At 50.4% G+C, this 27,164-nt stretch overlaps 2 protein-coding genes across 2 annotated transcripts; both read right to left on the bottom strand.

The window, feature by feature from the left end:
* Positions 1–289: 289 nt before the first annotated feature.
* Positions 290–15,671, bottom strand: DHX36 (DEAH-box helicase 36). Its single transcript, XM_066325644.1, has 25 exons — positions 15,447–15,671; positions 15,167–15,288; positions 13,923–14,124; positions 13,234–13,272; positions 11,930–12,100; positions 11,011–11,090; positions 10,074–10,148; positions 9,782–9,948; positions 9,143–9,224; positions 8,544–8,684; positions 7,943–8,045; positions 7,577–7,664; positions 6,684–6,739; positions 6,512–6,576; positions 5,866–6,009; positions 5,265–5,382; positions 4,525–4,623; positions 3,805–3,978; positions 3,426–3,512; positions 2,722–2,805; positions 2,522–2,621; positions 2,343–2,433; positions 1,854–1,974; positions 1,158–1,310; positions 290–521 (listed from the first exon to the last, which is right to left on the bottom strand). Exons 1-25 carry the CDS (start codon positions 15,657–15,659, stop codon positions 336–338), a joined length of 2,961 nt encoding a protein of 986 aa, XP_066181741.1. The 5' UTR covers positions 15,660–15,671; the 3' UTR covers positions 290–335.
* Positions 15,672–17,465: 1,794 nt separating this feature from the next.
* GPR149 (G protein-coupled receptor 149) lies at positions 17,466–26,943 on the bottom strand. The gene is made up of 4 exons (XM_066326463.1): positions 26,050–26,943; positions 25,029–25,221; positions 24,036–24,412; positions 17,466–18,026 (listed from the first exon to the last, which is right to left on the bottom strand). Exons 1-4 carry the CDS (start codon positions 26,941–26,943, stop codon positions 17,466–17,468), a joined length of 2,025 nt encoding a protein of 674 aa, XP_066182560.1.
* Positions 26,944–27,164: the final 221 nt, after the last annotated feature.

Genomic DNA, 27,164 nt, shown 5'->3' on the forward strand with positions numbered 1-27,164 from the left:
TGGGTAAAAATCCCAAATTAAACGACTACAGCAGGACGAGAACCTTACACCATCCAACAAATGCCTTTCTCTCCGTCACAAAGGTACCGCGAGCACAGAACACATGCACGTAGACACGCTGCTGAGAGCTGTGAGTGACTGCCCCTCGGGAGGAGGGAGCAGCAGCTTACCCTCCAGAGCGGTGCCTCCAGCCAAGGAAACGCTGTCCCAGGAGGTGGCTGTCCCAGGAGGGGGCTGTCCCCAGGAGGGGGCTGTCCCCAGGAGGCGGCTGTCCCCAGGAGGCGGCTGTCCCCAGGAGGCGGCTGTCCCCAGGAGGCGGCTGTCCCCAGGGGCCGTCAGCTGTAGCGCTCGCCCTGGAAGCGCGGCGCGAAGTTGCGGACGGCCTCGTTCTCCTGCGTGGTGATCAAGTCTATAATGGCAGTCAGCACGGCCGTGTCCCTGCACTTAGTGTCCTTCCAGTCCACGGGATGAGGGCTCTCGATTTTCTCTTGGAGGAGGTCATCCAGTTCTTGTCGCAGTTTCTGGGAGTTGTAATAAAGGGAAAAAAGGCAAAAGGAAAGAGGTGAGCAGTTAGAGGTACACAGAGCATCAACGGAGACGTTCCAGTGCCCAGGCCCCTCTGTTCTCCTGACCTTCACACCTGCTCTTCTCCCATCAGTTCATTTCCACATTGCTATTTTCAGGATCAAACACTGTCTCTCAGAACCCAGTCTCCTTCATGGGAGATGACCATCTCTGGATGTGATGCTTCTAACAGCCCACCCAGCACTTGCATGACTATTTCAGACTTTAAAAGACTGATTAAAAACAAATTAAAAAAAAAAAAAAAAAAAAAAAAAAAAAAAAAAGAGTGAGGTATGATTTCTGGGATCTGATATTAAACAGCTCTTATGGAACCCATTGCTGTTAACTGAGGAGCCCCACTCTCATGTTTCCATATCCATTGCCTGGACTGACCAAGTCATCCTACAACTCTGTGCAAAATTACATTTCCTTTGTTTATTTGTGTGCTTGACCTGCTGGCTGGGAGTGCATTTCAAACACCATCTCCCTGAGTGATGAATCAGCAGGCACACAGGAATATCAAATCCAGAAGTTCCTAAGCAGAACCAGTGCTACACTGAGCCCTTCCAGGTACATTATTTTGAAACAGTCACCTTGACCAAGTTGGCTATTTTTTCTGGAGACTGGAAAACAATCCACTCATCCACAGCGATGGTGTCCTGGTCGTTGTCCTTCTGAATGGATATATCCCCTCCAAAGAACAGCAGGCAGTATGGAGACACCTCTGTACAGTCATACAGGTAAATCTGCACAACAACAGAATTGTCTGATCACTCTCAAAGCATCTCAAGTGCCAGCAGTAATCCTTAATGAGACTGCTACAGAATTCCACAAGATCCTTGCTCAGTTACTCACAAATTCTGAACCTGCATGAAGCAACAGTTCAAAAAAAGTTACATGAAGTCAGATTGAACAAGGGCAAAAACGGTTCCAAGTCTTTCAGTCTTTCACACATCAAACCAGATACTCCATAACAGTGAAAGGAAAAAAAAATGTCAGCATATTGAGAATGAAAAAAAATTAAACTAAAATAAAAGAATTTACACCTCTATTTCCAGACCTTAAAAAACCCCAAATCCTCCAAAAAACTCCCCAAGAACTAAACCACACAGGTTTATATTGTAATACAATACCCCCAGAATCACAAAGGACATAATCTGATGGTGATACAAGGACAGGAAGACCCCAGAACAAAGGCTGTTCCCATCCCCTCTGAACCCTGGTCCAGCCTCATTCAAAATGGGATAATAAACCAAATAAACCCCTCAAGGACAAATAAACCAACTCACGCTGCTGGTCCTCATCTTCAAATGGTACACGAGCCAGTTATAATGGAACTCTGTTTCCTCCACATTCACTGATTTGGGATGGATATTCACTGATCCATCTGTCTTGGTGCAAACCTTCACCCTTCAAAGGAAAAACAAGAAGAGTCTGACAATCCAAGAAGTGATAAATCAACAGAGCAGGATCCCTGGAGTGTCTCCTCCCAAATAACCAGAAGTGACAGTGTTTGAATAGCTGAACCCTTTTAGAGCAGCGCTACTGAGATGCTGTAACATTATCCATTAAGGTCACAGAAATTATTTCAGGTGTTAGCAGGAATCCAGATGTTAAAAAAATCAACAATCCCACCCTTCTCAGAGGAAGCCATGCACAACCGTGACTCAAACTCCAAAGTGAGATTCATTCATACACTCAAGCCACTGCTTCATCATGCCAAATTCTGCCACGTAGGAAACACCTTGAATACAAACCCCATTAAACCAAACCCTCACATTTTTCTCTTTTTGCTGAAGCTGGGCCGGATCTTTGCCACTTTGGGGTAGAGGCCAGCACAGATGACTGCTTTGAGCAGCTTCTCATTACCTGCAGGAGACAGCACAGTAAGTAAGTGAGGCAGTTCTGCAAGCTGAGACTTCACTGGGAGAAATTCTGCCTTTCCCTCCACGGTTACCTGAGTTGGTGTTAGATTTGGGATCCTTGGGGTTTCTGCTATTCACAAATCCAGCTGCAAGGAGGTGCTCAGCAAACTGCCCTTTCATGTTATGCAGCATCTAGGAAACAATGAAGATTGCCCCGGAATGATGGTGCACCAAAGGCTCCTCCTTTTCCCCACACACAGGCTCCTGCTGGAACCTGGCAGGATGCTGTTACCTGCATGGTGTTTGAGGACAGGAAATATTCCCAGCAATAGTCCTTCTCATTCCTGAAACCAGAGCTCCGAGCATCTTCCCAGCCCTAGAAATGAAACCCAGAGTTCCAAGGTGTTTGTAAGTGAACACACACTACAAACTTCAGGACAGTGAAAACTGGAGGTCAACAAGCAACAGTCACATATTCCCTCCCAGGGAGAAGGTAAATCCTTTGATCTCTGTGTATGTGCACACAACTTCAGAATGTGCTGACTCATAACCTTCCCTTTTCCCTGGCAGGCAGTGACACCTGGCTGTGTTTGCCAGAGCACCCTTCATTGCAAGTTACAGTTCTGGGCAGTAACTGCATTTTCCAAGCCGTTTATTTCCCCCTCTCCTCACTCCAACACAATGTCCAACACTTCTGAAGTTGGCTTCAGCCTCCTGTAGAGGCCAGAAGGACAAGAATGAACAACTTCAGCAAGGTAACTACACTACTATGGTTCCTTTGTCTTTTTCAGACCTGTCCACCAGAAACCAGGTTACTGAGCCTGGAGACAAGACTGTGCAACACCAGAAGGGTGAAAAGCAGTTTGGTTTTATGTTTCTGTAGAAGCCAAACAAGAAAGCCTACAGAGCCTAAACTGATCCCCATTTTCCTTAGGATCACCTGTATTACTGGAAGTAAAATTCTAGAAGAAAAAGGCCACATGAAAACATGCTTACAGTGAAAGCATTCACCACAGTCAGATGGTCACTTTTCGAGTTCTTTGAGAGCTCCTTTCTTCTTGCATCTGCGATTTTCTCTTTGCCCTAAAAATGAGAACCTATTTAACACCCAGACTGACGTGACAGTTCTCTTTTCCAAATTCAGGTACATCTGTACAGCAGTGCTTTGTATGTAACACATGAAAATTATAGTTATTTCCAGCATTCCGCAGGAAAAACGATAATTCATAGTATGCAAAGGCAATCTCACTAATCAAAATGTAACTGCCGTGACATTAATGGAAGTGCTCTTAGACTATGTAACACCTCACTAAGTCCCAGCATCCTCCTGAGATTCCCAAACTGCCACGTGTAATTGCCATCTGTGAGCCTTTACCAGAGGGATGACAAAAGGGTCCTTGAAGCTGAGGCTGGCTGCAATGGTGAGCACGGGGTCCAGGCAGCAGAACAAGGCCCCAAAGAGGATCATCTTGCCGATGTGTGGCTCCACGGGCAGCCGTGCCAGGTGGACACCCAGGGGAGTCAGCTCCTCCTGCCTGTCCAGAGCGTTCTGCCACCACGAGGGCAGACAGGAAAGAACAAACACGTCGTGTCAGATGGGGAGGATTTCCTTGGAAAGCCACTGGTGTTCAGATATCACCCACTAATACCCAAAGCAGATGTTTGTTCATGGCTACAACCCATTTGTACAAATACCACCAGAGCAAGGAGTCAGAACAAAGGTGCCACGAACCTCTCCTTGCCCAGCACCCAAGGGAGCAATGACACACAGGGAGCTTCTCCCACACCTCATTTGTCTCTAACTCCTCTGACCCACCTGCAACAGCAAGGCTGGGAGGCAGCAGGGGGTACAGAGGGAGTGAAATCATCTGCAGGGAACTTAAATGCAGGCCACGTGTCTGTCTGGAGTCCTGTTAGTCCCCCAGAATCCCTGTGCAGGGGCCAGAAGCACCAGGCACTGTGTGAAGTGTCCCTCTGAGCAGTGAGGGTCCCTCTGCACAAAGGGTCAGGGGCTGCAGTGCCCTGAGCTGGGCAGTCACACACACACTGCCACAGCTCTGCACACATCAGTCCTGCACGTGAAGCAACACCTTACCAGCTCCATGAGGTGATTTATGGCCAACATCACAGCGTCACGAGACGGGGGGTCCATCAGTTTGCTCAGAAAATAGGCAATTCCACCCAGCTTCAGGATCTGAAAGAAATACCACAACAAAAGCCTGCAGACACTGGAGAAAGACATTGCCTTCAACTGGGTAGCAGTAATCACACTGTTTGAAATAGTGGGAGTAATTCACAGCTTGAGTTACAATTTCTTTAGTTAAGAACTAAGGACAAAAAAAAAAAAATGTATTAGTGGTGAAATGTGTAGCAGAAGGATCCATTCTTCATTCAGCTCACATACACAAAAGTGGCATTCCTTCTGCTTGCATAAGGAATTCAACGCAAACTGCCAAAAAGGGAAATTCACACCAGTTCTAAAACTACTTTGTAGTAAAATTCTCTTAAGAATCATATAAATTGACTCACTGGCATTCTCACTGAAGCTTCTCTGATGATACGTGGTATTTGGGGGACAGCACAGCCCAAATTTTTGTTAGTGGACTTCACCTTTTACTGATACCAGATAATTCTGTTTCCCCTGGGTTTGATGCACCCAGATACAAGTGTGCATTTACAAAAGCTGCTGCAATTATTGGCTAAATACACTGCATTTCTGTGTAACAGAATTTTGGTTTAACAACCCTAGGCTCAACAGTTGCATTAATTTATTTTCTCAACCACTTATCCCAACGGAGAAGTGTAATAAATACACTTGAGGATTCCTCCATTTACCTTGATTTGTAAGCAGAGCTCTTCCAAGGGTGTCCTGAGGATCTCTGGTAACTGATAATCATCCAGGAGACTGGCACGCAGTCCATTGTACAGATGGTAACAGTGGCCTGGCTGAACTCTGCAGTGATTTAAAGAAACAATTCTTTTGGCTTTGGTCCTTTGTTGTGGGTTTTTTTCCCCCTATGAAACTGTGACATTATGGTTCTGTTTGCTTACAAAGAGCTTCCCAAAACTCCTCAAGGAACTGGAACTGAAGTGTACTCCACTGTAAAAGCCACTTCAGTCTTCTGAAACACAGACCCATCAGCAGGAAAGAGGCATAGGGAACACAGAAATTAATTTTTACGCCACTTCCACTTTACTGTGTCAGCCTCATAAATTAGGTCTGAGAGCAGTGACAAAAATAAAATTAAAATAAATACAGGGCATTCTTCTATAGGAAGGAAACTCGAAGTAAACACAGCACAAGTCAACTCAGTTTCCTAGGAAGACAAGGAAATCATTCCCTGCCCAGGAACAGCAGCCAGCAGTGCCAGCACATGCAAATCATCAAGACCCTTCAGCACATCCCCCAAGTTCCCTGAGCAGGAACTGTTCCTACCTCCCTGCTCGACCCTTCCTCTGCTTGGCATTGGCCTTGCTGACCCACTCTGCTGCCATGGTGCTGATGTTGTTCTGGGTGTCAAAGTGAGTCTCCTTTATCTTCCCCCCATCTATAACAAACACCACGTCATCGATTGTGATGCTGTGGGGGAAAAAAAACAGGGGAAAAAAGCAACTTTTCATCTTTGCAAGTGTGACCTAGGATTGGGTTTGGCCTCTCTTTATTCCCTCCCAAACAGAGCCAATAATTAAAAACAATCTGTCTTTGGAATTTCATTAAGAACTATGTTACTGAACAGTTCAAGAAACAGCTGATTTATTCTCCGTGGTCTGGCAGAAGTCCTCACTTGGTTCTGAAGAGAGGACAAGAAGCTCAAATTATCCTCTACAAGTCATTCTAGCAATTGTTTAGTATTCCTGCAGTTTAATTGTTCAAAACAATGTAGTTGGGTGAATTGTTTAAAACAATGATAGGAAAACTCTGTTTAGTCTATAAATATTTCTAAAGACCAAGTGTTTTAAATGAATGGCACAAACACAGGAACGTATTTTCGGGACCATCAAACAGGTTTATACTTGACATTATCACTTCCAGTTCTTTTGTTAAACTCAGTTTTCCTGGCCTTGGGCAGGCAGGCACTTACCTGGTCTCTGCAATGTTGGTTGCAATCACGATTTTCCTCACTCCTGGCGGGGTCTTCTTGAACACCTGTAATTATCCAGGGCCCATTTATGTCTTTGTCAAAACCAAACATGTGCTTCATGATTTTTTTTTTCTTTGTAGTTGTGAAATATTGCAATAAAAGAGAAGCATACCTGAGTCTGGTTAACAGTAGGCATCAGTGAATGCAAAGGTATGATAATAAACCTATCTGAAAGTTAAAAATCAGTAAAAGATACAGTGTAAGCACAGAAACTTCCAATTTTAATCTATTAAATCTATTAAAATCTATTAAATCAACTATGCAGAACAGAGAAAATAGGCTGCAAGTCAGGCTACTCCTTCTTGCTCTGAGATCACAGATATTTGTATCGTAACAGCAAATTCTAAATTAAAAAGGTATAAAAGCCTTTTTTATGATGCTATAACATGATGAGTTTAAGAAAATATATGAAGTTATGTAAAGCAATTTAGACTTCCTTTTTAAATTCTGAAGTTATTTAATAATTGGTCAAGTTTAATACACAAACTGACACTCAGCCTTTCAATAAAGTGGAATTCTGCATCTATGGAATGTACACAACCACACTGCAAGTCACCATCTGAACAGACAAGAGCCCAGCCAAGACAGGTGAGATGGAAACATGAGAGATGCAAAAGGACAAGTTAAGGTGTGTCAGACAGGCACGGAGTACTAGAGAGTCTGTAAGGAAGCTCCTCAAAGCCACAGGATTTAAGGGAGGAATCAGCAAAGCAGGGGAAGCTGCTCAGGATGAAGGGCACACAGAATGGAGTTTAGCTCTGGGTGGGAGCTCTCCCAGCTACAGGAAAGGACAAGAGGAACAAGATGCAGGTCAGGTCGTTTTCAGATTGTCACTCTCACACAGAACAATGAGTTGTTTGCAGAGGAAAGATACCACAGACACACCAGAAGTGCTGAACACTGCAGAGGAGATGAGGGATAAAATGAACCCAGTGCAATCACAGCAAGCCCGTGCAAAAGGAGCCTGCCCCCAGTGCCACATCTCCCACAGAGTTTGGGTTTTACCTGACTTAAACATGACTTGAGACGTCAAGATCTCATGCAAAGTGCTGATGTTATCCCAGCCCGGCAGAAACACCAGAATTGCACCATCCTACAGGAAAAGGGGTCAGAACACATCACACCCTGCACAGAGAGCCAGCTGCTTGCACACTGACACACGTGAGATCTGAAACCTCACTGACCCACTCTGGAACAGTCTACCAAGGGGGATTTTTCTGTTAAAGAGCCACCTGCATGTATTTATCTGAATGCAGTAATTCAAAGCTGTTCAATTACTTAGAAGAGCAAACAAAAATGTCTCTTCTTTCTGTGTGACCAGCCAAAATCATTTCCAGCTCTGGCACTGCCCCCAGCTCAGCCCCACTGTACCTCCTCCTCCAGCACGATGTGTCTGATCAGTGCTGCCACAAGGTCCAGGTCCACCTTGTCATCATCCATCATCTCCAGGGCATTGATTGTGCTGGCTGAGTACCTGCAGCAGGGAAAGCACAGGCACTGCTCCCTTGGGACATGCACAGCCAGGGCTCTGCTGCTGCTGCCTGGTTCTGAGTGAGCCACCCAGCCAGTTCTTTGAGCAATCCTGCACCTCCAAAGTACTCTCTGCATTTAGTTCAGTGTGATTACTGTCCGTTCAGAACAATTTAAGAATTGTCATGTCATGACTGAACTGTCTTTGAAGCACCTATATGACATCCCTCCTTCTCATCAATGAGCCAGGGACTGACAAATCGTATTCAGGTAATGAACTGAAATTTAACTTGAACAACTCAGAGGCAAAGGGAGCCAATCCTGCTGTCTCTAAAGCACTTCACTGGTTGCCAGCCAACTGTACAGGCAATTCCATCATCATTTTCCACAGCAGCCACCACCCCACTGTTACTGAAGCCCAGCAACGCAACACAGCACTAATTTATAGTTCCACTTCAGAGCTGCCCGAAAACAGAAAGCCAAAGAGAATCTTGTGCCCAACCTGCCCTGCAGCTGCCTTAGGTAGGCTGGCCACTGCTGCCTGTAGATCTCCTCCTTCTTCTCCTTCTCTGGCCTGCTCACGTGGCCCTGCATGAAGCCCTTCCTCCAGTGCACCCGACGGTCCGTCTTTTCTGGGGTGTACCTTTACACAGGAGGAACAAACACAGTTCAGTCTGAAACTGAGGGCAATCAGAGCAGCTGCACAGTTTTCCAAACCATGGACAGTGTGATGTGCTTTAGCTAGACCATGTGTAAGAATCTGCAGTTTCTCTGCTGACAGAAATCTTACAAAGCAGAGACCAACCCCAGTAAGCATGTGAACATATAGGGGGGAAAAAAGGTGAACAGCAAGAAAGACTAGCTTGATTTAGAGGCCTGAAAATTCACCACAGCATCAGAGAAACAGTTCTCCCCCTCAAGCCAACATTCCCAGGTAGCTGTGTGTCATCTGTAATTATTGTACAAGGCCCCTTTAAGAAAGTTTTCTGTGGAAAAATACAGACAATTCTTCTTTATGCCGAGTTAATCTCTGAGCACACATACACTAAGGTAAAGCCCCACAAGTACTCTCCGAAATGATGTTCAGAAAAAAACACTTGCCTCAACTTCTCAATGACATCTTCCAGCAGATATTCCACCACTGGGAAAGTGAAGCCAGGGATGTGAATCATTGGGCAATGGTCTGTGGAGAGAGGCAGAACTCAGTTTTAGAACTACTCAGGAAATACTGCACTGAAAGAATAGAAGCAATGAACATTCCTCAGTATTTCTGCAATCTAGCTGCCATGCCTACAGGACATTTCCAACTGTCAGGGAAGATGTCAAATTCCCCCCAAATAAGGCTGCTGAATAACAAAAGCACAGGCAGGAGCAGGCAGAATTCTGCACCCCAGGATGTTCAACTGGTTCCAGCTACTGGAAAAAGCTGGGAGACTGAACAACTCCAAGTTCAATCTGCTTGCCCACTCACAGCAAGAATGCTAAAACAGGGTAAATATTTACTAGGAAAACGCTCTGTGGATTCTGTTTCAATAACATGTCTGAAAAGCAAAACCAGAAGCAATGTCAGGCTATAATGAGATAAAATTGAGAGAAACTGCATCTCCAGCAGCTGGCAGATATTTGTAAAACTGAAGTAATTTCTTCTTTTGATACAAGTCAATTCTATAATTGGAGGACTGTACTATACTATAGAAGCCGAAATTACTCAAGAGGAACATTTCTAAGCATTTCACCTACCAAAGTACTCAGAAAACTTCTCTGCATTTAAAGTAGCACTCATCAGTATGACTTTCAGATCCAGTCGAACATTCAGAAGATCTTTAATAATGCTCATTAAAACATCTGACTGAAGATTTCTTTCGTGGATTTCATCAAGAACTACATGACTGATGCTGGACAAGTGCCTAAAATAGAAGGGGAAGAAGTCAAACTTTTGTTTTTAGAAAAGATAAAAGCAGAGCCATGACTGTTTGGAACAGCACAGACTCATTCCATAATTGCATTCAGTGTCACACTGAACAGCTCTTACTTATCTGACTGAAGCCACTGCAGGACAATTCCCGTGGTACAGTACAAAATTGAACCTTGTTTCCTTGGCAACCGACTGAAAGACACACAAAAGAACTCCTCAGTTCTCTTCTGTATTTAACAAAAGACTTCAAAACCTTGAACCCCAAGTGCAGGTGCCATTGCAGTCATGATGCAGATGTGCCTCACTCCAGCACAAGGGCAGGAATAGGGAATGAGGCCACTGCAGCAGCAGTTTTGTGGGTGGGGAATGGACCAGGGAGAGGCCCTGACTCCCCAGCACACTGAGGTGCTGATCCCCACCTCCTGCAGCTCTGCAGGCTCAGCACACAGGGCACCCACATGCACAGCACTGGGAGAAGAGAAACAGCACAGAGATTCTGTGAACTCCAGTTAAAATGCTGAAAGGACTGAGCTCTCCTCTCTAACCTTTGCTTCAGCAATAGGGTTCCACTATGTGCTGGTCCCACTTCAGATTTTTAAATTACAGCTGACTACAAACGCAAAAGCTTTTGCTCTGCAAGCTCCTGTCACTGCACCTATTACATGGTCCCAGGGAATTAGTCCATAAATACGTGTAGCAAATACACAGCTTTCCACAGAAATATGGTTTGGAGCATTCTCCCCTTTCCTATCTTCACTTTTCCTTGAAATTCATTGATTAGGGACATCAGTTTTATTTCTGCCCACAGCAGAACCTTTCACAAGGTGAAAACAGGCCTTACTAGACAAAGCCTAACTTGGGCTAGTCATGTCACGTGGGGCACAAAACACAGTAACTGCACTCAAACCTCCTCCTAAAATTCAAAGTCCTCATTCCTTCCTCGCAGGAATTCCTTCAGGGGAAAATATCAGCAGGAAAGCAGTTTTTTCTTTCAGAACTAGTTTCCAACCTGTCTCCCAGGGCCAAGAAGGGGCCCTTGCAGGGAGGTGCTCACCTCTGCAGGCGGATCTGGTAGCCCGTGCTCCTGCCATTGCCACAGCCCTCGGCCCTCTCAGCAGCCACTCTCTCAGCCACCTGCAGGAGAAAGAAAACCAGGCTCATCTGTGACTGAGCTGCCCAGCAGCAGGAACACCTGGAACTGAGACGGTTTGGAAAGGACAAACAAATGCCCTGAAATGCACCTTTTCTCCTCCCCTGAGAGCAGCAACCCAGGGACAAGACTTTAGATGAGCACACCCACTGGGGCATCAGCAGCACATTCCCCTTCCAGCAGGGTGAGCTTTGCCCATTTGACCCTGAACTGTCAAGGACAGAAACTACTGAGCACCAGATTCTTTCCTGCTCATTATTGTCAACACACCTCTAGAGGGGCTGACACAACATTAGTTTTTATCTTAACTGGCGTTTGCACTTGCCCAAATCCATTAAAATCACAGCTATAACCCATGACCAAAGTCAGGGAAGAAGGAGGCTGCAGTGCCAGTACTCCATCGACGGCCAGGCCCTGTGAGTGTCCAGTTAGTGAGGGGAAGGGGAGGGAAGGGGAAAAGGGGGGAAAGAAAAAGGGGGGAAAAGGGGGGGAAAGAAAAAGGGGGGAAAAGGGGGGGAAAAGAAAGGGGGAAAAGGGGGGGACAGAAATAGGGAAAAGGGGGGGAAAGTAAAAGGGGGGAAAAGGGGGGAAAGAAAAAGGGGGGAAAAGGGGGGAAAGAAAAAGGGGGGAAAAGGGGGGAAAGAAAAAGGGGGGAAAAGGGGGGAAAGAAAAAGGGGGGAAAAGGGGGGAAAGAAAAAGGGGGGAAAAGGGGGGAAAGAAAAAGGGGGGAAAAGGGGGGAAAGAAAAGGGGGGAAAGGGGGGAAAGAAAAAGGGGGGAAAAGGGGGGAAAGAAAAAGGGGGGAAAAGGGGGGGAAAGACCCACGGAGATGGCGCTGATCCGGCGCGGCTGGGTGCACACGATGCGGCAGGCCGAGCCCCGGCCGCGCTCGATGTGGTCGTCCAGGATGAACTGTGTCACCTGCGTGGTCTTCCCGCAGCCCGTCTCCCCGCTGATCACCGTCACACGGTTGCTGTTGATCAGCCGCACGAGCTCCTGGCCCAGACAAACACAGAACAATTCGCCGTGCTGTCGCTGCAAACAGACTGTAGAGGGTTTGGAGCTTTCTCTGCTCCTGGGGGATGAACTCTGAGCAGAGGATCAGCAGCTGAACAAATGCTCAGCTGCTCCTTGTAATGCTACAAAAGAAGTTTAGTTTTAAACCTCACAGAAGTCATTTCTGCACATTTGCACTTCCCATGTGTAGGGTTTAAAGCATACCCAACCTCAACAATAGCTTTAAATACTTTAGATCCTGTATGGAAACAACATAAAAGAACTAAAATGAAAGCCTGAAATACATTTTTAACCCTTCTCCTTCCTGCTTGTCTCCTGTTCATCTTTGGAGACTGAACACAAGAGTTTGCCCTGCTGGACTACAAGCCTGCACAAACTAAAGATTTTCAGCACAATATTTTAACATTCCTTGCACCAACAGTTTCCCAGCCTCCTCCTCCCTGCCCCAAGGACTGTTAAGGGGAGTGTGGCTATTTTAAGAAACAAATGCTAACAGAAAGGACACGATGGCAAATAGAGGAACTGTAGGATGGAGCTCACTAATCACCCACTGAGCCTGCAAAGGCAAACACAGGAGAATTCTCCACTTCTGCTGCACACAGGGGATATCAGCCTGAGACCTAACATCCATTAATAACAGCCCCTACTGTCACTGACCTTACCCTGTGACTGGGAAACTAATGGAACTGAGCACCAGCACTGCAGCCATTAAGTCTGTGGTTAAAGCTAAAAAGGCTTAATTGCCATTATATTCAATTCTAACCTGCCTAACTGTTCAACAAAGGGTACAGTCTTATACACAGAAGAAAACATAACAATCTGAGTAACCGGGAGCTTTCTAGAAGTTTAACTGGCATAAAAAGAAGCCCTATTATTAGATGTATGCAGCAGCCAGGTAGTCCCATGATATTCCCAGTTGTATTCCCATGAGAACACCGCACTGAGCCCTGTATAACAATGAGGGAGCCCCAGGCAGTGTCTGGAAAGAAATCACCCCCCAGGGTCAAATTTGGGAGGCTTGTCCCCCTCCTGAGGGCCAGTCACAGGGCACAACTGCTCTCCCCTGTTTTGGAGCTCAGCAGCACCGAGTCTCTCTCTGTAAATTCACTCACCTCTCTCATCCCGTATGAGGGCAGCTTCTCTCGGAATCTCTGGGGAAAAACAAAAAAGGTTTCTCTTTAAACACCTTTTCAGCACTGAAGCAACAGAACAGATTTCACCTCTAATCTGGGCTAAACTGCAAAATAATGCCAAACTGCTCAGCAACACTTGTATAAACACAGGCCCTTGTGAAATAACTTTAATTCCATGTGCGGTTTCAGTTTCGCTCAATTAGAAAAATGCTGTCAGCCCAACAATTGGGTACATGGCAAGGCAGGTGTTTACAGTGCAAGAGCAGGGCCTGGTATGGAAGAGAGAACTCGTGTTCAATTTTCTCTATGTGGCTGTTCAAAACAAAACCTGCTTTCAAGAGGCCATCCCTTCAGAGCCCAGTGCTGTGCTTTCAGCTTCAGACATTACCGCAGGGACACAGCCCATAAAAAAGAAACAGTAACACACCCAATGAAATAACGTGTCAGCTTCAAATTTCAGATTCCAACTGGTTCTGAAATTTGTAATTTCCCAATTTTAATCACTGTTCTATCAATAGGTATGAATTTTATGAATTCTAAAGGTAATTTTTAGCAAAAGCAAAATCATGACAACTTTCTAGTAAGTTGCAAGATATTACATTTTCAGGTTAGCTTAATTTAAAAAAAAATCCAGTGAAAGGTTTTCAACTCAACACAGGGAAAAGTACCTGCATTTCAATATATCTGGGATCAGATTTCTTCTTCATTAACTCTTCTTTAAGCTGCTCATCTAAATTAGCATCCTGCTCAGGTTTTTCACAGAGATATTCCACATCCAAATCCAGGGATGTTTTTTCCCAGGTTGGTCTCTTCCTCACAGGAGCTTTTTCAGCATCTGGTTTCACTTTGGCAGGCTGTTCTGGAGCAGGGCTGGAAGCACACAACGAGAATTTCAGATTCCCCCAGCTGTGCCTGGCCACATGCAGAGCGCAGGTAATTACACACAGCAGTTAATGAACCAACAGCCCATGGGAATAGAGACTATGGAATGGTCTGGGCTGGAAGAGACCCTAAAGTGCCCAGCAGTGTGCAGGGACAGCTCCCAGTGCCCCAGGGTGGCCCAAGTGTCCAGCCCGGGCACTGCCAGGGATCCAGGGGCAGCCACAGCTGCTCTGGCTCTGTTTTTTTTGGAACTCCTCACACATTTCCAAGCGATTTTGGGGTGAATTTTTGGGCAGTTTTGGGGCAATTTGGAGAGATTCAAACCAGAATTTTTTAGTCAAACTCCTCACATATTTCCAAGCGATTTTGGGGTGATCTTTTGGGCAGTTTTGGGGCAATTTGGGGAGAGGCACTAAACCACACAAAGCCTCAAACTACCCACCACCAAAACCCCGACATCAGGATCTGAATAGTAACACGGTCTTTTGTGCCAAACGAAGCTACAAAGCAACAAAACATCAACAGAGAATTACCGATCCACTGCCCTGTAAGTGGATCCCTCAGCAAAATGGAGCCCCAACGCCCCCATTTCAGCACACTACTCTATTCCAGTTATTCCCGAACATCCTTAACGAGTCCGGAGCAGACCTTGCTTCAGACACCGAGCAAATGTTCCAAGACTGCACAATCACTGAACACAGAGGCCACAAGCCACCTCTGGAAGAGTAATTCCAGAGGCCAAGGGAGCTGAAAAATCCCATCTATCTACCGTAGTAGATCTCGAGATAAGTTATAAGTGTTATGAGTTTAAGCAGAAATTTAACATGCCAAACTCAGCAATAATGAAAGAGTTTTACAGCAATGGCTACAACCATTTCAGTGTGACAATCCGTGTGGGGAAACCGGAGGATAATTGTTGAGCCGACACATTCAACAAAGGTAAATAACTTCTGACACACCTTCCTGCCAGCTCATGGAAAGTCTGCGCAATTGAAAACAAATAAAAAACCTGGTAATTATATCTCTTTACCCTTCTTCATCCCCGGACCACCAGGACATGGCTTCTTGCTCTTTGTCGTTTTTAGTCTGGACAGAATTGAGCAGCCGCACGATTTGCTCTTCCCTGCGCTCGTCCATGCGCACAACAGCTCTCTAGGGCAGAAAGCAGAGCCCGTCAGCGCGGAGCCCGACCCACACACAGCCACCTCGGCAAGCCCCACACGGCGCCCCGCGCCCGGGGCCCCTCGGCACGGCCACAGCCGGGCACGGCCCCGGGCCCCGGCCCCGGAACACGGCCCCGCGCCGCTCACCTGCTGCCGGTCGGCGTCCCGGTTCTTCTGGCCCTGCCTGCGGGCGTACCACAGCCCGATCTCGCGGCCCTTCAGGTGGCTGGGGTGCCGTCCCCGCCCGCCGGGCCCGCCCGCCGACGAGCAGGCGCCGGAGGCCGAGCCGCCATCGCCGCCATCGCCGCCGCGGTCCCGGCCGCGCCCGCGGCCCCGGTCTCGGGGCTGCTCGTAGCTCATGGCGGCGGGCGGCGGCGCCGGTACAGCCCGGCCCGGCGCGGCTCAATCGGCCCGGCGCGGCCGCGCCTCATCCGCCGGCAGCGCCCGCCTCATCCGCCGGCAGCGCCCGCCTCATCCGCCTCATCCGCCCGCAGCGCCCGCCTCATCCGCCCGCAGCGCCCGCCTCATCCGCCCGCAGCGCCCGCCTCATCCGCCCGCCTCATCCGCCCGCAGCGCCCGCCTCATCCGCCTCATCCGCCCGCCTCATCCGCCCGCAGCGCCCGCCTCATCCGCCCGCCTCATCCGCCCGCCTCATCCGCCTCATCCGCCCGCCTCATCCGCCGCCTCATCCGCCTCATCCGCCCGCCTCATCCGCCCGCCTCATCCGCCTCATCCGCCCGCCTCATCCGCCTCATCCGCCCGCCTCATCCGCCGGCAGCGCCCGCCCTTCCGCCCGCCTCATCCGCCCGCAGCGCCCGCCTCATCCGCCCGCCTCATCCGCCCGCCTCATCCGCCCGCAGCGCCCGCCTCATCCGCCGCCTCATCCGCCTCATCCGCCCGCAGCGCCCGCCTCATCCGCCCGCAGCGCCCGCCTCATCCGCCCGCCTTTCCGTCCGCCTCATCCGCCCGCCTCATCCGCCCGCCCGCGGCGTGCCGGCACAGCCGGGCTGGGCCCAGCGCCGGCAAGGACCGCTGGGGCCCGGGTTCGAGTCCCCACACCGACCGGGGCCCGGGTTCGAGTCCCCACACTGCCCAGGGCCGCGGGTTCGAGTCCCCACACCGACCGGGGCCCGGGTTCGAGTCCCCACACTGCCCAGGGCCGCGGGTTCGAGTTCCCACACCGCCGGGGCCCGGGTTCGAGTCCCCACACTGCCCAGGGCCGCGGGTTCGAGTTCCCACACCGCCGGGGCCCGGGTTCGAGTCCTCACCCTGACTCGGCCTCCGGGCCCCGGGTTCGAGTCCTCACACCGACCGGCCTCAGGGCCTGGGGTTCGAGTCCCCACACCGACCGGACTGTGGGCCCAGGTTCGAGTCCTCACACCGCCCGGGGCCCGGGTTCGAGTCCTCACACCGACCGGCCTCTGGGCCCAGGTTCGAGTCCCCACACTGACCGGTCTCTAGCTCCGGGTTCGAGTCCCCACACCGACCTGTCCGGAGAGTTCGAGTCCTCACACCGACCGGCCTCAGGGGCCCGGGTTCGAGTCCCCACACCGACCGGGGCCGCGGGTTCGAGTCTTCACACCGACCGAACTGTGGGCCCGGGTTCGAGTCCCCGAGCGGTCGGTGTTTTGCAGAACTTGGACATTCTATCGTTTTCGTAATGCTTGATCTGCGTATGCTTTCAGGCCTAATCAACAACAAAATATTTAATCCGTAAAAAAAAAAAAAAAAGAGCAGCCAGTGAGCTTGAAGTGATGTCCAGGTGTTACGGAAGTGTTTCTAGTATTATGTGGATTTAGAGGTTGCCAGGACTGGCAGTGAACCAAACGTGCAGTGCCCTCCCGCCTGCGGAGCTGCTCCCTCTCCTCAGTTCTGCAGGCACATCACCCCGTGCCAACCAGCACCGGAGCTGCCCTGGGACACTTCATTTGATTCCCTTTAGACACGCGCGTTCCTCGAATAGATAGGTGTATAAATAAATAACTTAAAATCCACTATGGAAAGCCGTAAAGCACTTGAGTGTTTGTTATCCCCTTGATACAGCATTAACAGTTTGGTTGAACAGGGCACCCAAAGGAAACTGGTGTGACAGGAGAAAAGCAGCTGGTACTCGCTCGGGTAAGGCGGGCCGAGGGCAGCACGGTCTGTCCTGGACACTGAGCGCCTCTAGCCGCTGCTGCCCTGCTCCTCCCGCTCTCTGTAGGCTTGGTTCAGCAGCTGGATCTCCTCCTGGTGCCCAGCCCTGGCCGGGCGCTGCTGTTGGCTGTTCCGCCGGTGAGCCTCCACCGTGTCGGGGATGGAGATGCTCACGTCTCCGCCGTGCGAGGGGATGAGCAGCGAGTAGGAGGCGCTTTCCCCCAGCTCGCAGCACACGAACCTGTTCTCCTTGCGGGAGAAGCGCAGGGACGGGGAGCGTGCCTGCGCCGAGGACTGGCTGATGCTGCTGATGATGGACACGGTGTCCAGCGCCTCCTCGGCGGCGCAGATCTCCAGCACCTCCAAGTGAATCTTCACGCTGGTGTCACCAAACGCGTCCCGAGGCTGGCCCGGGCCAGGCTCGTGCCCCACGCTTTTGGAGCGGTACACCTCGATTTTCTTGGCGGCGGGGGTTATTTTGTGGCCCTCGGAGCTCACCTCGTAGGTGGACAAGGAGAGCGTTTTTCCGGAGGGCGCCTGCAGGGACACGGTGCCCTGGAAGGCGCACAGGGGCACGGCCAGGGCCGCTCGCTGCAGGGAACAACACAGCGTGTTAGTGCTGGGCACTGCCAAAAAACCCTCCCCAACCCGCCGGGAGTGCTCTGACAGCTCCTCTGGCTGCTCCTCGCACAACTTCAGACACTCGGTGGTCACGGCTTGAAAGGGCGGCAAGAAGGGTTTGTGTGTGTGAAGTGTATGAAGTCCCAAGTGACTGCAACTCACTGTGAGATCTATAGAATATGAAAAATGGAGTTTAAATAAAAGCTGGTTCCTTCAGAGCAAGATTATGTCCTGTTTAATCAAACTCGTTGATTTGTCAGGCTGAACGTGAGGCACCTGGAGGGAGAATAAGCCATCTCCACCTGCTGGAATGAACGCTGCAGGTCTGGAGAATGAGACATTTCCCAGTCACTTAGTGCCTCTTCCTGAAAGTCTTCTCAAGTTTTCCCTTGAGAAATCACTATTTACTGTTAAAGTGAAAAAGATCCATCAAGTCTCCTATGTCACTGCCCAGTCACTAACCGGGGAGACACTGAATGCTGTCATTTCCCACTGGAGCAGTTCCAGTGGAAATGTTCAATTCCAGACACTTCTACCTGTTTCTAAAGTACAGAATCCATTTGTCCCTGCAAATGACAATGCAGTGCTCTGGGGAGCACTGTGGATACAAATGCTGGGACTAAACTCATGGTTGTGAGGCCCAAGGGAGGGATAAATGCATTTACCCTGGGTTTAGGTACAGCCAGGTCACACTGATTATTACTGGAATTACTTTCAGTATAAATTATTATTAATGAGAACAGAAAATTACCTTTATCTTGTCCTTGATACCATTACTAAATACCCATTTTTGCTTCTCATGACACAGCCATGGCAATAAATAGGAATCCACCAGCAAACCAGACACTACTGGTACATCCTGTGAAGTATTTTGCCTCCCATTCCCACAAAAAAAAGGGGTTCCCTGCATTTCAGCTCTTTGCCTTCAGCTCCTGGCCTTTCCCTCTCTAAGTTCCACTGTTTGTGGAGAGCATTCCCCACCTCAGGGCATCCCACAGTGCCTGGAGGATGTTCTGCCTCTTGGAATCTGGGACAGGGATTTCACCACAGAGCTCCATGTACCAGCAAAGATAAAAAATCCCAGTGAAATAAATCACAAATTCCTTACCCTGTGCTGATGCATTCTGAGCAGAGAAACCTCTGCAGAATGGATCAGGCAAACCCCCTCATTATTTAATTCGACATCCACCTTCCAGGGCTCACAGAAGACAGGAAGCAGCTGTGGTTGCCACGAGGCAGAACCTTCCCCACCATCCCTGTGGGTCAGGACCGGGTTCCCTGTCCTGTTCCCTCTGCCCGAGCAGGGTCTGGGCAGCATCCACCAGGGAGGATGTTGTCCATAGGGATGTAGGGGTCCCACAGCAGCTGGAACAGGCTCTGACAGACAGATTTCTGCTTGGAATTGGTCAGAGCAGTGGCTGGGGGCTGAGTGGGACACTGGGACACATCCCAGCTGGTTCTGCAGTGTCTGGTGACAGTCTCAAACACAAGGCACTCTGTAGACTGTTCCTCACAACTGCTGGTTCCACTGAGACAGTCCAGCAGTGTGCCAGCAGTGTCCCAGTGAATCCCAGAGGGATGGAGTCTGCTTCTCCTCCTGCTGGGACAGGGCACAGTGTGCCAGCAGTGTCCCAGTGAATCCCAGAGGGACAGACTCTGCTCCTCCTGCTGGGACAGGGCACAGTGTGCCAGCAGTGTCCCAGTGAATCCCAGAGGGATGGACTCTGCTCCTGCTGCTGGGACAGGGCACAGTGTGCCAGCAGTGTCCCAGTGAATCCCAGAGGGACAGACTCTGCTCCTCCTGCTGGGACAGGGCACAGTGTGCCAGCAGTGTCCCAGTGAATCCCAGAGGGATGGACTCTGCTCCTGCTGCTGGGACAGGGCACAGTGTGCCAGCAGTGTCCCAGTGAATCCCAGAGGGACAGACTCTGCTCCTCCTGCTGGGACAGGGCACAGTGTGCCAGCAGTGTCCCAGTGAATCCCAGAGGGACAGACTCTGCTCCTCCTGCTGGGACAGGGCACAGTGTGCCAGCAGTGTCCCAGTGAATCCCAGAGGGATGGACTCTGCTCCTGCTGCTGGGACAGGGCACAGTGTGCCAGCAGTGTCCCAGTGAATCCCAGAGGGACAGACTCTGCTCCTCCTGCTGGGACAGGGCACAGTGTGCCAGCAGTGTCCCAGTGAATCCCAGAGGGACAGACTCTGCTCCTCCTGCTGGGACAGGGCACAGTGTGCCAGCAGTGTCCCAGTGAATCCCAGAGGGACAGACTCTGCTCCTGCTGCTGGGACAGGGCACAGTGTGCCAGCAGTGTCCCAGTGAATCCCAGAGGGACAGACTCTGCTCCTCCTGCTGGGACAGGGCACAGTGTGCCAGCAGTGTCCCAGTGAATCCCAGAGGGATGGACTCTGCTCCTCCTGCTGGGACAGGGCACAGTGTGCCAGCAGTGTCCCAGTGAATCCCAGAGGGATGGACTCTGCTCCTCCTGCTGGGACAGGGCACAGTGTGCCAGCAGTGTCCCAGTGAATCCCAGAGGGATGGACTCTGCTCCTGCTGCTGGGACAGGGCACAGTGTGCCAGCAGTGTCCCAGTGAATCCCAGAGGGATGGACTCTGCTCCTCCTGCTGGGACAGGGCACAGTGTGCCAGCAGTGTCCCAGTGAATCCCAGAGGGATGGACTCTGCTCCTCCTGCTGGGACAGGCCACAGTGTGCCAGGAGTGTCCCAGTGAATCCCAGAGGGATGGAGTCTGCTTCTCCTCCTGCTGGGACAGTCCAGCAGTGTGCCAGCAGTGTCCCAGTGAATCCCAGAGGGATGGACTCTGCTCTCCTCCTGCTGGGACAGGTCAGCAGTGTGCCAGCAGTGTGCCAGCAGTGTCCCAGTGGATCCCAGAGGGATGGACTCTGCTCCTCCTCCTGCTGGGACAGTCTCTGCACAGGGGCAGCACCGAGAGCACACACAGCTTGTGCCATGTCTGTGTTGCCCCCACTGGGCCCTTCCCAAACAGAAAACCAGCAATCTAAAACAGCTCTGAGGAGTTTGCATTCTTAATTACTTTGGTCAAACACAGCTTGAGATGAAAAGTGCTATTTTTAGAATATTTCCAGTAAGGATCCCAGCTTTTTTCTTTCCAGAGACAGTGAGTTTTCTGTTTGTTTTAAAATAGAGGCTTAGTCTTCTACTTCCCTAGATATGCAAATTATCTGCAGTGAAATTAATTACTGCGATGATCTGCCTTTTCTGAGGCTGACTGCAGTACATGCAGAGCCAAGGGGATGGCAGGAAGAGACAAGCTCAGCTCAGATGGCCTGAGCCCAGCCCTTGCCAGTGCAGACAGACCTGGATTTGTATCAGTCGGTACCAGGAGGTGCAACAGAGCATCCAAGGGGAGGACACCCTGGAGGGAAGGGCTGTAGGAGCTGGATACAGCTCCTGGGCAAATGTTTCTACCCTCAGTGTTGCTCTGCAGTTCCAGAGAGAGCCAAGGGCAGCAGAGCTGCAGCAGGGAGCCAGCAAGCATCACACAGATGCACATGCCTGTGGGAGCAAAGCGAGGAGAGGAAGATGAAACGTTACATCGATTTTCCAGCCACTCTTTGGAAATCGGGAAGCAGCTCCATCCACCTGGGCAGAGAGAGCCCCGGTGGGAAGAGCTCAGCACATCAGCAGGGGAGCAGTGGTGCAGGTTCCCACAGCCAGTGGGAGCAGTGAGAACCTCCAAGGCCATCCCTAACTCAGCTTCTGTGCTGGGCTGGTGCTTCAGGGAATGTTCACAGCTTCCCTGCAGCCAGTGAGATGCTGAGTGTTTCTCCCGTTAAAATAGTGCTGCCTCAGTGAGGTCACTTGCACAGCCTCCCCCTCTCTCTCCTTGCAGGGCACACAAATAGGTCCTGTGCAGAGTCTCTTCAAAGAGCTTCCTTGAGGCAACCCACAGATGGGGCAGAAAAAAATAATCAGCAAGCCTGGAACAAACTGCCAGCCTCGGAGATTTCTGTTGCCTGAGGGCACTGAAGCATAGACAAAATAAGACAGGATATATTTACACTCAGTCTCTTTAGGAAGGGAGATATACGGGTATTTTGTGAGATGTTAAAGGTATTTTTCAAAAATGCAGCCGAGCAGGAGTTGGCAGTGACAAGTACAATTTTCTCTCTCCCTCTCCATTACAGCCATCCTGTCATGTGTTCAATAAACCCTGGCGCCTCATTCTCTCACGCCACTTTTATTCCAGAGAAAACACTTTGATGGAGCAACTCTACTCACAGAGCAGGCAGTGAAGAGACCAGCAGCTCCACAGTCCTTACTGCCACCCCAAGGAAGTGCCACTCTGCAAGCCCACAGCTTCCAGAGGAAACCAAAGGCGTCCTGAGCCCTGTCTGGCACCCTGCTCTTCACACAGCTCAGTCAAACCCACTGATCCCACAGTGATCAGGGCTGCTCTCCCTCCTACTGCCAGTTCCTACAGCTTCTCCTCCTGAAGAGAAATCAGCAGCACTCCAGTAAGGGCCCCTGTACCTGTGGGCTCTCAGAGGAACCCCAGTATTTCCTGCAGAAGGATGTGGCCAATCAATGCCAGGGGGAGTCTTCTCTTTAACACACGTGGGAGATGCAGAGGGATGAGAACAGAGTGACTTCTCTTGGACTTTGGGACTTCAGACAGGATGAATACAGGAGATGGTTTTCAGCTTATTAATGTGTGGCCCCAAACTGATCTTTCATCCAACATAAACCTGAGCAATGCACTGATGTTACTTTAGCAAAGCTTGCCGAGGTTTCACACTCTGCCCTTTCCCAGCTGCAAAGCAAATGTCAGCAAATGTCTGCTGAATGTCAGAACAGGCAGAGCTGGGACTCCAAAGCCTGGACCTTGTACCCCACAGGAGCTTTGGTGCCTGGCTCTGGGTTATACCTGGGAAGGTGTCACAAGTGGATGAGTTCTGATCCTTTGCAATGCAAGAAGGGCAGAATATGTCCAAAAGTGTCATCCCAGGCCCCAGGGCACATAAAACACCCCAGGCAGTCCCTGCCAGCTCTCACAAAGAGCTGCTCATACCTGCAGTCCTGGGGCTGCAGCCGAACTGGCACCAGGGGACATGGGGGAAGGATTTTTTGTTTTTAAACATCATCTGGAAACTCCTGCAAGGAGAGCCACAGTTATGAACCTGATACAGTGGTTTTATTAACCCAGCTGTATGTGGCACACGAGGCCTTGGCAAGAACTGGCAGATGAAAACCAGGCTGACTCATCACTTCCTCTTGCCCCTAAATGCAGGAATTCATCTCTGCACACTGCAACAGAGTGAGCATTGGTTTTTTATGAAAGGGATGATCAGTCATATTTGAAATATCAGCCAAATTGCTACTGTGACTCAGATGATAAACTTGTGTTTATCAGCTGGAGAGAGATTCCCGTATTTTAATACAAAATGCATGTTTTCCATCTCCTGTGTGTGTGCAAAGGCTGAGCACAAGCTGATCTGGCTCTGAAGTCACCCTGCTTGGAGCAGAGGGTTGGATTAGGTGACTTCCAGAGATCCCTTCCAACCTGAAGCCTTGCTGAGCTCCTGTCTCACAGACTTCATGGAGACTCTTACCCCACTCCCAGCCACTGGAATGCCCAAGGGCCACTGAATTCCACAGTGGCATTCCCTGGAAAATGTCATCTTTTGGAGAGAAACTTCCTAGTCATTAAAATAAAGTAACTTAATTCATACTTACTTCTTACCATATACAAATCATGCAGGTGTGCACATAAGGACACCCAGTGATTAGGAAGACAAGTGAGAAATCATTGCAGGGTCAGCCCCTGCAAACAGTAACCAGTCTGTGGTTACTGAACTTTATACAATGCTGTGTGTGAGTTTTACTGAAAAACAGGACTGATAGAAGTCTCAATGTCACTAAAAACCATTCCTATTTCATAAACCATTCCTATTCCATAAGAAAACTGTTCTTATCATGAGAAGAATCAACTCCTCCTTTACCTGCCGAGGGTTCCTCTCGGATTTGCTCCGGCACCACTCCCAGTCTGACAGCTCTGGCGTGCGGCTCTCCTGGTGGAACAGCCTCCACTCTGGTCCCCCAGAGAAGGCCTGTGTGTCACACCCTGTGCCCTGTGGCCCAGCGGCAGGGGGCCCTGTGGCAGTGTCCCCAGGGGTGTCCCAGCAGCCGTGTCCCGGTGCCGCGGGCAGCGCCCCGGTGGCAGTGCCCCTGGCAGGCTCCTGGCAGTCAGGGCTCAGCAGGCTGTGGTGGGAAGTGGACTGACCATCGCTGCTGGGCTGGGGAGGGTTCTCCCTGGGTATCCTGAACATTCCGCAGCCTCGCTGGAAGGACAGGCTGAACTCCAAACCGCCACGCTTGGCTGAGCAGGAAGGAAAGAAACTGTGTTAGGAGCTGAGACCAAAAACAAAAATGAGACTACAAACGCAATGCAAATGATGTGCTAAAACGTGGAATAAGTTATCCAGCTCCTGTTGGAAATAGGCAAAAAAATTATTTTTTTATCATAAAAAAAAATGAATTGTTGAGAAGAAAGACTTCTGAGAAGGAACTGCCTTCTAGATGAACTGCAGTGGTTCTCTCTGGGAAAGTGGCTGAAAGGGCAGCACAGGCCATTCTGCACCTGGATAATGTGTTTAAAGCAACTGAAAGCCATGCACTGAGGATGGCTTTTCTCTAAGATTCAGCAGTTCTTTCTCCCAGAACAAGCAGGGAATGGCAGGATTCATCCACTGATGGTAGAGGATTTTCACTCCAGAGAATGGGAAATAACTCCCACATCTCAGAAATATTTAGCCTTTAACATTTGCAGTTGAGACCAGATGATCCCTGTGAGTCCCTTCCACCTGACCCACTCTGTTCCTCCAGCTATTTTTGCATAAAGCCCAAGATAAAACAGAGCTCTAGAAGATGCCAAGAAGGTGACCAGGGAAGGTCTGGCAACTTCTGCTGCACCAAGGCAACCCTTCCACCCTTACCTTTGGCATCTTGTGAAGACACTGCATAGGAGCTCCTCCTGCAATTGATGATGCAGCCGCAGGGCAGGTGGAGCCAGTGCTGGGACAGGACAAACAGCGGGGTGACAGTGGCAGCCAGCAGGGTCAGCAGGAAGCTCAGGGTCTCAAACGAAGGGCTCTGCAGCCCAGTGATGTACTGGACAGCCAGCTGTGTCTGAAAGGCAGAGCATTTTGAAATTGAAATCACTCTGGGCACATGAGATGCTTCCAGGAACAAAGAGAACATGTCACTATAAATATGCCACCACTGCAAGACACGGATTGTCATTAGTGTTTGCTGAGGACAACAGTTGTGCCTCTGACAGACAGCAGAGGAAACATGCTGACTGCTCTCCTCTCATGCTACATTTCTCAGAAAAGCCCTCACTGAGGCTAAATATAGACACTGAGCAGCACTGAACAGCTCCCAGTGCCAGCCAGTCCCGTGTGGAACCAGCCTCACACACCCGAGGGCAGGGGTAAGTGCTCCAGTTCCCACAGATCCCTTTCCCAGGTTCCTGGTCCCAAACACACACACACACACACACACAGAGCACTCCCTCCTTTCCCAGCTCTACAGTGTTTACAAAGGTACAACCAAACTGCATTTTTCTGCCAAACTCCTGTTTTTTAACCCAAAAGATGTGTCTCAGAGGACAGGACAGAGGGGCCCTTAGCTCAGTTCCCAGCCCCAGAATGCTGAGCACACCCTGTCCCACAGCTGGCAGTCCCAAAGGGGGACCTCACTGCCCCAGGTATCCACGTGGCATGAATGATGTGATGAGAGTGTCAGAGAGATGAACCAGGCTCTGCCACAGCCACTGGGCGCCAGTTAAACTCCTGCAGTGCCACAGACCCGCTGGAGAGGCCTTCTGCTGGCACACCTACACACCGAGGAACAACTGCAGTGGCCACTGTCCATCTGCCTCAATCCACGGCCCACGGGTGACACCCCACTGAAATGTGAGCGAGCATGGGAAAGCGAAGCCAGCGGAGAATTTACCATCATTGGGAGCCAGAGGAGGCCTTTGCTCAGCGCCAGGATCAGCGAGAAGCGTTTCTGGGCCAAGCCCACCGTGCAGCTCCTGCTCCTCTCGGCCGGGCCCCTGCCCAATCCCCCATGGGTGTCCTGATCAGGCTCCGGGGCGGCGGGCAGCAGCAGCAGCGGTGGCCGAGGGACAGCGAGCTGCCGGCTGCGGGCTGCGGGGCCCCGCAGGTGCTCGGGGCGCGGCTCACCTGAGCACAGCAGCCGCGGCGACAGGCGCACGGCCAGCGCCGCCAGCAGGGAGAAGCACAGCCAGTACACAGCCGACAGCAGCACGATGTAGGAGCCGCCGGCGAAGCAGCCCCAGGGCGTGGGCGCGTACCTGCCCCAGCCGCAGAGGGGCAAAAGGCACAGCAGCAGGCTGACGGTCCACACGGCCGGGACTGCCCACAGCCAGCTCGCACGGCGCCGGGAGGAGCTGCGCCTCGGAGCCCCGGCCGTGCCGAGGGCGTAGAAGTTGTAAGAAACTATAAGAGACCCTTTCAGGTTGCTAGAAACGCCCTGGAATAAATAGATAAACGCTGAGGTGGTGCACAGAGGTTGGGGGAGGACTTCGCCGGACCACTGCGTGAACATGAAAATAATCACTGGCACGATGCTGATCAGATCGTCTGCTGCCAAAGAGGTCACGATCGTGGAAAGCGTGGTTTTGTTCTGCAGTTTCAGCAGGGAAACTAGTGAATAAATGCTGCCCAGAAGGGCTGGGAGTGCAATGGCAAAAGTCAAGCAGAACAGAAAGGCGTTCCAAGTTCTCTGCTCACTGGGTTTGTCCATGAGGCTGTGATTCTCAGTGAAGAAGCTCGTCCCATTGAGTGACAAATTACCAGGAGTTACCGACATTGTCCTGGGCATTTTTTTTTCCTTTGCCTTCTCACTGATTCTGCAAGTTTTCACCAGCTGAAACCAGAACTGTCAGCTCCACATCCCAAGTTTCTTTGTTTTCCTAGACTCTCTTTTGTGGCATCTGATGAAGAAATATTCAGGTGGCAGCACCCCTAATGACCAGAACTCACGCTCTCAAAAAGCCAGGCAACAATGAAGTAGCCAAAGTGCTGGAAAAAAAAAAATGGAAT

The sequence above is a fragment of the Sylvia atricapilla genome, chromosome 10, assembly GCF_009819655.1.
Source record: "Sylvia atricapilla isolate bSylAtr1 chromosome 10, bSylAtr1.pri, whole genome shotgun sequence".
Classification (NCBI taxonomy): Eukaryota; Metazoa; Chordata; class Aves; order Passeriformes; family Sylviidae; genus Sylvia; species Sylvia atricapilla.